The sequence below is a fragment of the Lynx rufus genome, unplaced genomic scaffold, assembly GCF_022079265.1.
Source record: "Lynx rufus isolate CCGP_SWC_20201006 ecotype Redwood Valley unplaced genomic scaffold, mLynRuf1.p SCAF_1, whole genome shotgun sequence".
Taxonomy (NCBI): Eukaryota; Metazoa; Chordata; class Mammalia; order Carnivora; family Felidae; genus Lynx; species Lynx rufus.
In genome coordinates, this window is record NW_025814823.1 from 6,899,395 (window position 1) to 6,913,393 (window position 13,999).

At 47.4% G+C, this 13,999-nt stretch overlaps 2 protein-coding genes and 2 non-coding genes across 4 annotated transcripts; all 4 read left to right on the plus strand.

The window, feature by feature from the left end:
• The first annotated feature begins 168 nt into the window (after nucleotides 1–168).
• On the plus strand, nucleotides 169–2,485 carry RPL21 (ribosomal protein L21). The gene is made up of 5 exons (XM_047078086.1): nucleotides 169–253; nucleotides 523–584; nucleotides 1,164–1,276; nucleotides 2,022–2,172; nucleotides 2,357–2,485. The coding sequence occupies exons 1-5, from the start codon at nucleotides 187–189 to the stop codon at nucleotides 2,444–2,446; spliced, it is 483 nt and encodes a 160-aa protein (XP_046934042.1). The 5' UTR covers nucleotides 169–186; the 3' UTR covers nucleotides 2,447–2,485.
• On the plus strand, nucleotides 983–1,053 carry LOC124523569 (small nucleolar RNA SNORD102). Its single transcript, XR_006965033.1, has one exon. It is a non-coding gene; the product is annotated as a small nucleolar RNA SNORD102 (small nucleolar RNA).
• LOC124523650 (small nucleolar RNA SNORA27) lies at nucleotides 1,321–1,447 on the plus strand. Its single transcript, XR_006965065.1, has one exon. It is a non-coding gene; the product is annotated as a small nucleolar RNA SNORA27 (small nucleolar RNA).
• Nucleotides 2,486–11,181: 8,696 nt separating the features above from the next.
• Nucleotides 11,182–13,582, plus strand: RASL11A (RAS like family 11 member A). Its single transcript, XM_047074898.1, has 4 exons — nucleotides 11,182–11,308; nucleotides 11,754–11,810; nucleotides 11,923–12,002; nucleotides 12,955–13,582. Exons 1-4 carry the CDS (start codon nucleotides 11,185–11,187, stop codon nucleotides 13,420–13,422), a joined length of 729 nt encoding a protein of 242 aa, XP_046930854.1. The 5' UTR covers nucleotides 11,182–11,184; the 3' UTR covers nucleotides 13,423–13,582.
• The last annotated feature ends 417 nt before the right edge of the window (nucleotides 13,583–13,999 follow it).

Consider the following 13,999-nt stretch of genomic DNA (forward strand, 5'->3'; position numbering starts at 1 on the left):
TGCCAAAATGATGGGGTTTTATCCTTTATGGGAAATAATTGGTGAGTCAACTTAGATTTTTTTGTTGTAAAGCAAGCATTTGAAATTTACGGGGTTTGGGGTTTTTTTTTTTGTTTAAAAAGACAATTACCAATTTTGCGGTTTTGTTTGACGTTTTATACTTACTGTTTTCAGTAATTCGCCAAAATGACCAACACAAAGGGAAAGAGGAGAGGTACTCGCTATATGTTCTCTAGGCCTTTTAGAAAACATGGTAAGTAGATACTTCTTCTTGAGAGCAAACATAGTATATATTCGTATAATGTGCTTTTAATAAATGGTGTTAATTAACCAGCATCTACCTAACTTGTTCTTTGTAGTAAATAAAAAGCATAAATTTCATATAGTTGTTTTTTGTCAACAAGATTTTAAAAATACAACTGTCAAAGATAAGAGTATGTTGAAAGCTAGTAAGCTTACATGTATTTTGTAGTCTGGACTTTTTAATCTTGATACTAACTATACTGATTTTTTGGGGGACAGGAGTTGTTCCTTTGGCAACATACATGCGAATCTACAAGAAAGGTGATATTGTGGACATCAAGGTAAATTCTAAAATTGGGTAAATAACCTACAGAACAACATTAGGAGCTAGAAAAGTGTAATACTGAAATTCGGATACTAGTGTATATTGTATTTCACCTGTTGACTTTTTATTCTCCTAAATAGGGGGAAATTTTTGGCCTAAATAAGAGCTCATAAGTGTAGAATGGCTAATTTAACTTCCAGAAACCAGAGTTTTTAAAGTGCTATTCTTGAATCTGAAAACTTTACTACTTGTTTGTTAACAGGTAGTGGAAAAATCAGGTTTTTTAAGGTGGAAAGGAATAATACGTTAGTACAAAATTTAATTGTTGATGAAGATGGAGATTGCTATTTTTTAAAAAACGGTGAAAGTTACGTTCTTCTGTGATGGGTATTTAAAAGAATCCTGGCACTCTAGAGCTTAATGATGATTGTCTTTTTGATTGCTTAAAGCAATGTGAAAAACCCATTTCACCGGCTCTGAAAGCTCTGGAGTTGCCGTTTAAAAGAAAAATTCTAAGAGTATCTTAGTTACTTTAATAAGAGTCAGGATGTGAAAAGGGAAAATTGCTGGCATAACTTTGACCTCCTTTTAACAGGGAATGGGCACTGTTCAAAAAGGAATGCCCCACAAATGTTACCACGGCAAAACTGGAAGAGTCTACAATGTTACCCAGCATGCTGTTGGCATTGTTGTAAACAAACAAGTTAAGTAAGTAATGTCTGGTTTCTTTCCAGCTGATTAGTATTCCCTCATACCCCCGTTTCACTTTGCCAATTGGACTTATGTCTTTATTGGTCATTCAAGTGGGGCAAAGGAAATATCCTTTCAAAACTCAAGCAAACTGGGTGTTTGTCTTGTATCCTGTCAGAGGAAACAAATTGAACTAGACCTAATGAAAAATGTTCATTAGAACTGGATGTTAAGCAACTCTGATCTCCAGAGTATAAAAGGATGTGTAACACGGTGTAAATCTAGTTAGCGATTTGGTTTTGCTTACTTAGTATTGTGAGGTCTGTCACCTCGTTAAAAGAAAGCTTCCAAATGGAGGGTGTTTGCCTCAACGCCTCTTCCAGTACGATTAATAAATGATTGTAAGTTAGCTGTACCTTGCTGTTTAATCCTATTTGTTGGCAAAAGGTTCGTGGTTGATTTATTTTAAATGGATTGTGGGTTTTTTGTTTGTTTTGGGGAGAGAGCACATGAGAGCAGGGGAGGGACTGAGAGAGAGGGAATCCCGGCTCCACGCTGTCAGCACAGAGCGCAGCGTGGGGCTTGATCTCCCAAATCAGGATATCGTGGCCTGAGCTCAAATCAAGAGTGGGACACTTAACTGACTGAGCCACCCAGGTGCCCTTAATGTTTTTCTTTTTTTTTAATAAATGAAATTGGCAGAAGTGCTTTTGGACTTTGTTACATTTTTGCTGGAGCATTTATAGGAATTTCTGTTCTCCAGGGGCAAGATTCTTGCTAAGAGAATTAATGTACGTATCGAGCACATAAAGCACTCAAAGAGCCGAGACAGCTTCCTGAAGCGTGTGAAGGAAAATGATCAGAAAAAGAAGGAAGCCAAGGAGAAAGGTACTTGGGTTCAACTGAAGCGCCAGGTGAGTGCTTGGCAGATGGCTTCTTGGTATTGATCTTGGGAATTTTAAAACTTGCTCAGTGGTCATTTTCTTTTACATGAAAGTTAATGAATCGACTGTGTTACTTTTTTTTGGTTCTAGAGTACTTTGAAATTGATGATTGTAGTTTACATGATTGTTCCCTTGCCTTTTTCTTTTTTAATAGCCTGCCCCACCCAGAGAAGCACACTTTGTGAGAACCAATGGAAAGGAGCCTGAGCTGTTGGAACCCATTCCCTATGAATTCATGGCGTGATAAATGTAAAAAAAATAAAAGATGTCAAGACTATAAAAATGTTTCTTTTAATTGAGTAGCAGCGTGGTATTGTCTTCCCCAAAGAAGTATTTAAAGCAAACTTTATATCCGAATTCAGTGGGGGATGGCTTTATTCAAATTTTGTGGGTTTTGAGGCACCTGGATGACTCAGTTAAGCATCCGACTTTGGGTCAGGTCATGATCTTGCAGTCCATGAGTTTGAGCCCCGCGTCAGGCTCTGTGCTGACAGCTCAGAGCCTGGATCCTGCTTTGGATTCTGTGTCTCCCTCTCTGCCCTCCCCTGCTTGTGGTCTCTCTAGAGTCAAAAATAAACGTTAAAATATGATGGGGTTTTTGTTTGTTTTGTTTTTGCTGAAAGATGTGAAGTGGTTTATTGTACAATATACTCAATTGATTAGGAACTGTCAGATAGCACCTATAACATATTTTATAGTAGTTTGAAAATAGTTCCTCTAAATCACTAAGAAAAAAGATTTTTTAAAAACAAATGAAAGGTTATCTGTTGAGATTGCATTTAAGCACGGAAAGTTGAGTACTTGTAATTGTATCAAGTCTTAAGTAGCTATGTTTTAGGGATAAAGAACTTCCCTTTGAAGCCTATTACTTAAAAAGATTGTTTAAAGCATGCTGGTTCCCGCTAAATTGTTTTCCCTGTCATTTCCTGTTAAGTGTTTTTCTATATGGTGTTAGGAAAAATTTGTTTATTGGAAACGCTCTTTGTTGCCCCAGGTCCTTTGCACTTGCCTTTGCCCAAGACTGCCTATGCTTTCTAAAGTTGGTGAATTCCTGATTGTCCTTTGTTCACCTTGCATGTCATAAGTGAACCTTCCCTAATGTATTTTAAGGAGAAAGGAGAGGAATGAAACTGGAATCAAAGGAGAAAATCTGCTTTGGGATGATAGAATTAAATCCCTTATATCTATTACCATGACAGGTGTGTTTGCTTTTTTTTACAGTGTTTATAATTTTGAAAAACTTGTCTTACCCATTACACCTGAGGTTAGAGATTGTCTTAGTAACTTTGCACTCCTAAGGCCTGGCACATAGTAAGCATTTAATAAATGCTCTTGGGATTAATGAGGAAAGCACTGTCTTTTTTTTTGGTTTTTTTTCTTGATGTGCATTTTCTCATTCGTTTAATCTTGTTTTCTGGGATTATTTAAATCTCCCACATGCTGTGGAAACCTCAACAGTTCCTGGCTTGTCTTCCAGCAGCTCGTGTTAACCTCACTTTCTGTTGTCCCCTGTGAAATGAGGGTGTTTCCCGCAGGAGTATAGGGATTGGACCACCCGGTTCCCGGAGGTCCTTTGTGCACTCAGGGCCCGTGATTTCCTGTTAAACCATGACCCCCATGGCATACTTGTGAGAAGAGGCCTGGCGGAGGACAAGATGCGCTCGGTGCGGGAGAGCTGGCGAGGCTGAATGTTGAGGGAAAGAAGGGCCGCAAGGAGAGCTGGCTTAGGGCAGTTACCTTAGGGCAGTTCATCGGGACCCGTGAGCTCCCATCTGGGGTGCAGTGCAGTCCGTGGCAGCGGTGGTCCTGCGAATGTACGTAAGGCATTTGGGGCTTTTCAGATTACGCTTTAAAGATTGTTCTTCGCACACAGCGGGGAGTCTAAAATGTGTTTTCCAGATTCCCGATTCATTGCGAATAAATTGTTTTCCTGAAGGATTATACTAGTTTGCCCTCCCGTGAATGAAAATGCCGGTCTCCGCACTGTTCTCATTCAGTCTTTGCTAACTTGGTGGGAGCATACTGCATTCATTATGGACTTGGCTTCACCTTCTGCAGCACTTGCCTGGTTTCCCTTTGCCTCTTAGCGCAGTCTTTGCTGTGTCTTGACTACCTTTCCGACCTCCAGATTCTCAAGGGCCTTATAAAAACCCACATCGTCTGGTCAGTGCCTGCCTTTCTGACCTCCTCCTCCTTGAGCCCCAAGGTCCAATTCAATTACACTACCTTTGCGGTGCCTCAGATAGGCCAAGTTACACGCTTGCTTTTGTACTTGGTGCATTTTGTTGGGGTGGTTATCAACTTAACATTCTCAGGGTAGGGAATACTTGTTACCTACTCTACCAGAGAAGTGGGACAAACTGTAAAGATGACAATCTAGGAGGAGCAGTTAAGACTTCAAGCTGTGTAAAACAAGGTAAGCTAGATGGCACGGTGTGTAAAGGGACAGCAGAGGGGAGAACGTTGGTGTTGACATGCGTGTGCTCTCGTTTCGTTGATTATTCCTGGATCTTGTACCCTTGACCCTTTCCGCTTGCTTTTCCTTGACTTCAGCCAGCAAATTAAATGAAGCCGCTTCTCTTGTGCATGCCTTGTCCCATTTGTAACTTAATTTCCTAGCGCCCCAGTGCAAATCTGGCTTCTGCCCCCACCGTTCCTATGAACCTCCTCTCAAGGGTCACCAAACACGTCAATTTTGATTTTACCTCCTTGATGTTGGACGTGCCAACGACTAACTTTCTGTTCCAGAGGCTTCTGCCATCCTACTTCACCCAGGTTTTTCTACCTGTCTGACTCTGCACCCTGGTTTTCTGGCTTCGTGATGCTCTGCATCTGTCTCTATTCTCTGTATTTTCTGCGTGACCCAAGCCAGTGGTTCTCAAGTATGGTTCCCCACATGGCATCTACGTTTTTTGGAAATTCGTTAAAAATGTGGGCCTACTGAATCAAATTCTGGGGCTGGGCCCAGCACTCTTCACAGCCTCTCTGGGTGGTTGAGATGCTTGCTCAAGTTTGAGTCCTCTCTAATACACTTGAGACTCAAATTTCAGAGCTCACATTCTCTGAAGCTCTGACTGTATTTCCAGCTTCCTCTTGGGGAGCTCCATCTTGATATCCTGCATAGACTACCCAGATTCATTTGGAGGGGTTTTATTACTGGTGAAATAAATTGCATCCAATTCCCTGAGCTTTGAGTAATGTGTGTGTGCACTGGTAGATTACGTACCCGCCTTGAAATGCAGGTCCTTTTAAAAACGAGTAATTGGGGGTGCCTGGGTGGCTCAGTCGGTTGAGCATCTGACTTCAGCTGAGGTCACCATCTCGCGGTCCGTGAGTTCGAGCCCCGCGTCTGGCTCTGGGCTGATGGCTTGGAGCCTGGAGCTTGCTTCTGATTCTGTGTCTCCCTCTCTCTCTGCCCCTCCCCCGTTCATGCTCTGTCTCTCTCTGTCTCAAAAATAAATAAACGTTAAAAGAAAATTTTTTTTTAATAAAAAATAAAAACAAGTAATTGTTACAGGTTGTGAAATTGTAAGTGAATCTCTTACATGCAATTCCCTTTTCGTACACTTGATGAGAATGAAGGAAAATGTTCTAACTGTAAAACTTTTCACCCTGTTTTTCAGTTAGAGCCATGACCATAAGTGAAGGTGCCTGGCTCCTTGAACTTTTAATTCTTTTCTCATCTAGCTAGGTGTCTTTTAAGGCCTCTGTTTTTGTTCAGTTGAGCCCAATCCCGAGGGTTGAATAAAATTTGTCCCACTCTGTGGTAGTGGGGGAAAAAAAAAACCCACGGTTTGATACCTCTTTGATGTTCTCACTAGTATCTATAGCATCTTCTCTGTACTCTGGTGGGAAAAGAAATAGGAAAAATATGAACAATGTTGCTAAAATATAAACAAAGCAGGTTTATTTTTTGAGCGCAAGAGAAATAATTTTAAACAATTGGTTTTGGAAGACCAGTATTTGTCCCATCCCCACTGAAAAGGAAAACAGTTGGTATTGTTCGAACGAAAACCTCCACGGAATGTGCTCGACAGGTTATTTGGTTATGAGTAACAGTGAGGCAGCATCTGCTTGCTGTTCTTGCTGAGGTGGAAAGTGTGTGCAGAGGAGGGAGTAAGCAGCCCGGGGTTTCTGTGTTGTGATTCTTTTCAAACCGCCAGAGTGTGTGGTGAGGGGTAACCGACAGGCTAGCTCATAAAGCCCCAAATGGGAAAAGCACAGAGAAAATGCTCTCATACGTACTTGGCTAGCAAGACTGGAATGTATGGAAATCATTTGACTTGGAAAAGAAATGCAGTGAGGTACTCTGTTGTCTCTGAAATGGGGTGATGATGATGGCTCAGCTCAAGGGAAGATGTGATTGAACTTTTTGCTCCTGAGCCAGAAGGAGATCCAGAAGAATTGCTTCTGGGAGATGAGTGAGTAAATAGTTTCAAGATCCTTGGGAGCAGAGATGATACTCTGTTTTTCACATGCTCCTAGCACTGACAGCTACATATTGTTCCCTCCTCGAGAACAGTTCAGTGGTTTTCCATGGGCTCCAGATACATTCCCGAGCGAGGGTAGCATTCATTGCCATCAGTGGCGGGGTCGCCAACTTCTTGGATCACGCTACATCCTAATATTGGAGTCTGCCAGCTCCCCGAACTTGAATTATACTTTCTACCTCCATGATTTTGCTCATGCTCTTCCTTCAGCTTGACATGCTATCTCTTGCCCTCTGTGCTTCCACCTATCAAATATCATTGAAGCTCAGAGACCGGGCCATTTCTCCCTGTAGCTTTCCCTGATGACCACCACCACCCCCGCCCCCTTCAGATTTAATTCTTCCCGTTGTAGCTCTACTGGGAGTTGGCACCCTGACCTGCTTTGTCACTCCTTGTCCACGACTGGCGCGTTTCCCATCCTGCTCTCTACCTTGATGGGAAGTGCCAAGACTGGACATCAGAGGGACTGGGGCATCTACTGCTGAATGGCTCTGTGACTTTGGGTAAGGTACCAAACTTGTCTGAATCTCAATTTAGGAGATATTTAACCCATTTTACAGGCTTAATCTAAGATTAAGGAAGAAATGGGGCGCCTGGGTGGCTCAGTCAGTTAAGCACCCAACTTTGGCTCAGGTCATGATCTCGTAGTTCGTGAGTTCAAGCCCCATGTCAGGCTCTGTGCTGACAGCTTGGACCCTGGAGCCTGCTTCAGAGTCTGTGTCTCCCTCTCTTGCTAACACTCCCCCGCTCACACTCTGTCCAAAAAAAAAAAAAAAAAAAAGATTAAAGAAAAAACATGCGAATTTTTTTTGTACATTAAGCAATTTTATAAAAGGGAATTAATTTCACTGTTTCACTAGGGATGTCTGTGGTGGCAGGCGGGAATGTCTTCTACTTTGTCTCCTCAGTAAATGGTAACAAAGGTGTTCTCTGTGTTTTGTACCAGCACTTAATAGAGCTTTGCAATGAGTAGATTTTCAATAATTTTGAAGATTGAAATAAAGTAGGGAGCTGGTACAGAAGCACAATTTTTATTCTGGGGAAACTACCAAAAGGTAGTCTGTGAGTCTCCAGTAAGCTCAGTGTTCAAGGATTTAGGATACGCAGGAAAGACAGTTGATATTAGGAGATGATGGACGGTGGGGGGAGAGATGTTCTTGAACTAGACAAGTACCCTCAGCAAAGTTTTGCCTGAGGGCTAGAAATCAAGCTTACTTGGCTGGTAAAGGGTTAATAACTTCCTGAGGCTGATATTTGCAAATTACCAAATTCTGCCACTCACATGTATTCTAAACACCCACAGGATTTGTGTATCTATATCTGTGCCTACGCATCTCCATTATCATGTTAAAACCACTTCAGTATGCCTGTGTTATATTGGTTGCAGTACAATTTTACATCACTCTGGACACAAAGAAATCCAAAATGAAAGAGAACACAAGCTGCAACCATTTAAGGAAGGCTATTTATAATGTTCAGTAACAGTCGGTAACATATTGTCTGTATTAAAAGGTCATGGATTATCTACCTGCAAATGCAAAGAATAACATTTTGAGCTCTCTGAGCAAAGGTGCAACATGAATGCAAAATGGAACATAATCATCAGTGGACAGAGGAACAGTCTTAGGAATCTTACTTATTGGGTGACCTTAAATTAAAACGATCTTATTTCTGACGGAATGTGAGATGGGGAATGTGAGGTGAAGAGAGAAGTCCAAGATGCAGCCAAGAAAGTGCTCTCTTTTCCCTTGAGAGTTCTGCATTTTAATGGGAAAGTGAGGGGTGTTTGTGGCAGGTCTTGTGGACTCCTGCTCCGCAGTGATCCCCTCTTCTATTTCTTGATTTTTAATGGGGAAGCAGTGTGCCTGCTAGCTCCTGGGAAGGGACGGCGATTGTCCTAAGGGAGTGGCAGTCCCAGTCTTTGCGAGATACTTGGATAAACTCTCAACTTCTCAGCTCTGGAGATTCAGAGATAAGAGAAAGTCTGCGGGTTCTGAGAATTATTTTGTCATAATAAAAAAGAGACCAAAGAATAGAGTCCCACCCTCCCTGCTTTGCTGAGGACTTGGTGTTTGGCGAAGCAGGGGCCCTTTTGTGTCCAAGGAGAGCCAAGAGAATCTGGGAGACAACAACTTGGACCCCTATTACTGAGCAGCTGAAGGACCCTTGGAACCGGATAGTTTCAAGGTTTTGTAAATAGTAGCTGTCTTTATGGTACCTTCTCCCCGTCGAGGAAGGAGGCGCCCTGCTTCAAATCTTTCCAGTTAAACTGAGGTTTAAAAGACTGCCTTGTGAGCTGGCAAAGGTCCGTGCAACTGAGATTAAGGCAGTTCATCTCAGGACACTTCCTGGAACACTTCCTCTTGAGAGCATTTTGCTTTCAAAACCGGGGTATTTGGATGATGGTTATACTACGATTTCTGCCCTTTCCAGTTCACACAGGGAAGACTTCATTTACTCACTCATTCAGAAAGTCGGTCAGTGAACAAAGGACCTTGTAAGTCCCAGCTACCACTATGTGCTGATGCTAAAGGCACAAACGAGGAGAGTCTCTGCCCTCCTGGAGACAGGCAGGAAACCAGTTCAACAGAAAGTGACAGTTGAGACCCCTGCTGCCAAGGGCGTCCCAAGAGAGAGGAACTGGGAGACAGGGGTGGGGGTGGCAGCAATGATCAAAGAAATCTGAGAGAGGAGAGATTCCTGGTCTGCTGCAGGAGCCCTGAAGAAGTCAACTGAGAAGCGAGGACAGCAGTGGGATGGAGAGGGGAGACACCAAGGTGTGCAGGCCGTAGAAACGGTGGAACTCGGAAGCGAGAGTGGTTCGAATCAAGGATGGCTCACGGGTTGCCGGTCTGGACACGTGGGGAGACGGAAGGAACATGCATTAGCGTGGTCGGTTGCAAACATGGATCACTCTCTACCCCTCCCTGCATACCCTCAGCCCTTTCAAATGTGACTTCAGCTCCCTCCACTAAGGAGTGGGGTGTATCTTCCCCTCTTGAATTCGGGCCGCACTGTGTCTTGCTTTGGCCCACAGAATGCAGCAGGGGTGATGGGTTCCACCATGGGGCCTGGGGTTCAAGAGGCCTTTTCTGCCTCTGCCTCTGCCTCCGCTCGCTGCCCAGCCACCACAGGAGCAAACTCTCGGGGAGAGACCTGTGACTCCGTCACTGCTCCTCCCCCATCACAGCTGACTGCCTGCGCGCCACCGCCCACCCCCTGCCAGCTCTCCGCAGATAAGCGAAAGGACCCAGCCTAGGTCAGCTGATTCTGGCCTAGATTAGGATAACCCCTCCACTGACCTACAGACTTGTGAGCAACTGTGGGGGATTGTCGCTTTAAACCATTAAGTTTCATGCAGTTTGTCATGCAGCCAAAGCCAACTGACTCAACCAAGAGAAAGGGGCGAGTAAGGGTGGGGCCGCCCAATAGGCAACTGGACATTTGAGGTGGGTACACAGAAGGCCAGAAGCATGAAGTTCTGAACCTACCAGGATAAAATCCCAAGGCTTCTGCCTTCCTACGGGGGGCTCCCCAAACCCGAGAGCAGGCCACTTTTCCGTTTTGCGTCCTCTTCTTCCACTCCCCATCCTCACCGACCTTCGTTTTAGTACTTGAGTAATAAAGCAAACGCCTGACTCAAGTGCAGAGAGCAATGGAGAATCAGTCCAGAGCCAAAGCCCCCAGGGGTCGGAATGTGCATTGCGGGTTCCCTAATGAGTGGATTCAGCCAAGGCCAGCAGCGAGGGGCGAGGCGCGAGGGGCGAGGGTCGGGCGGGGAGGCCGAGTTGCAAACAATTACTGCCCGCAAGGGGCCTTCACATATCCGGAGCCAGGTCACCGTGACCGAGTTCCCTTATACTGACACGAATGCAGGACTCCACCCCCGTCTTTCTTCCCTATTAATGTCATCCCTTAGCACCTTTGGAAATAAACAGGGCCACTGCACTCAACAGGAATTTATCCCTCCCGTTGTTGCGGAGACACCCGACTGAGTGCACCTTTCCCTCTTTCGTTCCTCCTCCAGCTCATGGGGCTCTCAGCTTCACCCACCGGCCCAGGGACCGGGGTTCGTCTCTGCGGGAAGGAGGGGCCCCCAGGGCTACGCAGGCACAGCCTGACGCGGGGCCTCCCACGCACTGGCGGGACGGCGGCGGTCCTTCCAGGGGCCGGAGGCGGGAGCCGCGCACAGCGCGTCAAGGGCCTAGGCGGCGCGCACGCCCGCGGCCACCGGCCCCCTCGGCTCTCCCAGCGCGTCCCCTCCCGGCCGCCGCGGGAAGGGGCGGGAGGAGGAGGAGCCGGAGGCGGCCGCCGCGCCCCCACCGCGCGCGCCGAGCCCTTTAAAACCCGCGGGGCCCCGCGCGCTCCGCCGGCCGCCGCGCTGCCCGCGCTCCCGCGTCCCCGCGCACTCTGCTGGCCGCCGCGGCGCTGCGGCCGGGCTCGGCAGGCTTGCGCTCTCGGCGGCGGGTCCCGCTCGGCCGGCGCGCCCTCCATGCGGCCGCCCAGCATGTCCGGGCACTGTCTGCTCGCGCCCATCCCCGAGTCCTCCTCCGATTGCCTCCCGCCCAAGGACATCAAGCTGGCCGTACTGGGCGCCGGCCGCGTGGGCAAGAGCGGTGAGTGCCCGGGGGGCCGCGCCGGGAAGGGGGTGGGGAGGGGGGGACGGGGAACCGGGCTTCGGGGAAGAGCCGGAGCTCTGGAGCGGAGGCAGGCGGGGTGGAGCGCGGGGAGGAACCTGGAAGTTTCGGCGCCGGCCCCGGCTCTCCCCCGCCAGCCCGCTTTTCCCGCTGCTTCCCCGGGGCGTCTGCTCCAGGGCTCCCTCCCGCCCGGGTTGGCACCTGCTGGAGAATGGCGGGGGGCTGGTGCGGCAGGCCGGGCACCTGCAGTCACACCCCGACGCGCGGGAGACCGCGACGGCCGCACCCTGGGTGTTGCAGAGCCGGAGGACTGGGGCCGTACCCGCTGTCCTGCGGCCCATCGCCCCCTCCTTTTCCTCGAGAGCGTCCGGGGTGACTGTTCGGTTCCAGTCGTTTAGCGGACTTCCCCATGGTTCCCTTTCAGCAATGATCGTGCGCTTCCTCACCAAGAGATTCATCGGCGATTATGAACCGAATACAGGTTAGAATAATTTCGTGCTCTCTGCTTCCGTGGCTGCATGCTCCGAGCTCCGGCTTTCTCTCTCCTGATAGGAGGCTAGGAATTTAAAAGCAAACTCTCCTTCACTCTCCAGGCAAGTTGTATTCACGGCTCGTCTACGTGGAGGGGGACCAGCTATCCTTGCAGATTCAGGACACCCCCGGGGGCATCCAGGTAAGGACTGCCAGAAGCAAACAGCTCACCACCTTGCACACCCGGGGGCGGGGGAGGGCTCCCAGGCTTGAGCAGGATGTCCAAACACACCCGTTTTGCCTTTAGATATAGAAGTGGGCTGTCCCCAGGTGGGGGCTTAGAAACCCTCCTGGGGGCTCGGGCAGGGTGGGTGGATGGTTAGGGAGGCAGCATCCTGGTGTCCGTCACCTCCAAAGGAGAGAGATACGTGACCTTTCTTTACAACCCTAGTGGGGCATCGCTGCTTGTAGGGATGCGTCCTCCCCAGCTTCCAGAACTGGGCCAGGAAACCGTTAACAAAATTATTGGGGTGGGATTCTGGGGAGGGGCTCCTCCCCTAGCAGGGACTGCTGACGTGCTTCTAACTGTTCCCTCAAGTTAGTAATTGCAACCAGATAAGCCCTTGGCAAGCAGTCAGGAATTTAACTTGATTAACAAGTTATTAATTGCGCTCCCTTCTAGGGAGGCAAGGTCTAGTAGTGGAAGAACAGAAAGAAGGAATTTGTTTCTGTAACATTCTCAACAAGGGCATGCTAAAAATATTTTTATGGGCTTGGGAAAAGATATTTATCTTGGCTTGTTTTCAAAGTTTTGTTTATTCCCAGTTCCCTAAAGATTGCGCCATTCTAATTTGAAAGTTCTCGTTGAAGTCATCCTTCAGTCAGCCAGGGCTCACCACAGAATACCTGCCAAGCAGGGGGCCGAAAGATCGAGCATTAGTGGCAGCCAATAAAATAACCCAGGCAGGGAGCTGGCCCGAGAATTTGTTCTCCCCGCAGCGAGAGCCGCCTTCCGCAGAAGCTAGGTGGAGTCTGAAAACTGTACTTAACGATTTCTTTTTCGAACTTGTTTTCCCGAGGGTCCCTTTGATCTTATTTTGCGTCTGCTCCCACTGCGGGCTTCCTTGATCCAGACTCGTGTTGATCTTTCTCAGGTCCAAGACAACCTCCTCCAGGTGGCTGATCCGCTGTCCAGGTGCGTGCAGTGGGCAGACGGCTTTCTGCTGGTCTACTCCATCACGGACTACGACAGCTACCAGGCCATCCGCCCCCTCTACCAGCACATCCGGAAGGTCCACCCTGACGCCAGGGTCCCCGTCGTCATCGTGGGCAACAAGGGGGACCTTCTGCATGCCCGGCAGGTGCAAACGCGTGATGGCGTTCAACTAGCCAACGAGCTGGGCGGCCTGTTCCTTGAAATTTCCACCAGTGAAAACTACGAGGACGTCTGCGATGTGTTTCAGCACCTCTGCAAAGAGGTGAGCAAGTCGCACGGCGTCAGCGGGGAGAGGAGGAGAGCCTCCATCATTCCCCGGCCGCGCTCTCCCAACATGCAAGACCTCAAGAGGCGCTTCAAGCAGGCTCTGTCTTCCAAAGTCAAAGCCCCCTCTGCGCTGGGGTGAACCCGGCTCACCCAGACTCGCCTCCTTTTTACTGAGCGTTTGTGCAGCCGAAAAGACTGGGGATCTCCCTTTTTAGCCGCACATTCAAAGTTTATTTTTATACAGACCGTTGGTTTTCGAGTGTATGTGTGTTTCTGAAAATTCAGTGATTGCCTAGAAGTTGGATAGTTTGTTTGTTTTTTTTTTATTAAACTAAATTTTTTTTTTTTTTTTTTTTTTTTTTTTTTTTTTTTACTGTAACTGCTAGCCACTTTTCCATTAAAGGCAAAATGGCAACATGGCTCCTTGTTTTCTAAATGTCTTTTTATAGATCATACTTGCACCAGAGCCCAGAACGGCTCCACACTTGCCCTCAGTCTGAACTCCTGTTGGTGTCTTGCGGTAAGGGGGTTGATGTAGGGGGATCTGTTGTGGGAGAAAGGAAAGAATGTGCAGGAGGAAAGACTTGAGCAACTGTTGGATGTCTTTAATTAGGGCGCTTTGCCACAGGCATGAAATTGACACCATGTGATTTTCAAGGAAAGGGGTTCATTATCCGCTGGTGCTACAAAATTACAAACGAGTAACAGTTTTATTT

What these genes read in the sequence shown, in the direction of transcription:
- RPL21 (XM_047078086.1), top strand. Translation starts at nt 187, where the DNA reads ATGACCAACACAAAGGGAAAGAGGAGAGGTACTCGCTATATGTTCTCT. An exon ending in GTTGTAAACAAACAAGTTAA is followed by an intron (nt 1,277 to 2,021) that starts GTAAGTAATGTC and finishes TCTGTTCTCCAG; the next exon opens with GGGCAAGATTCTTGCTAAGA. An exon ending in GGGTTCAACTGAAGCGCCAG is followed by an intron (nt 2,173 to 2,356) that starts GTGAGTGCTTGG and finishes CTTTTTTAATAG; the next exon opens with CCTGCCCCACCCAGAGAAGC.
- RASL11A (XM_047074898.1), top strand. Translation starts at nt 11,185, where the DNA reads ATGCGGCCGCCCAGCATGTCCGGGCACTGTCTGCTCGCGCCCATCCCC. An exon ending in CGGCCGCGTGGGCAAGAGCG is followed by an intron (nt 11,309 to 11,753) that starts GTGAGTGCCCGG and finishes GTTCCCTTTCAG; the next exon opens with CAATGATCGTGCGCTTCCTC. An exon ending in ACACCCCCGGGGGCATCCAG is followed by an intron (nt 12,003 to 12,954) that starts GTAAGGACTGCC and finishes GATCTTTCTCAG; the next exon opens with GTCCAAGACAACCTCCTCCA.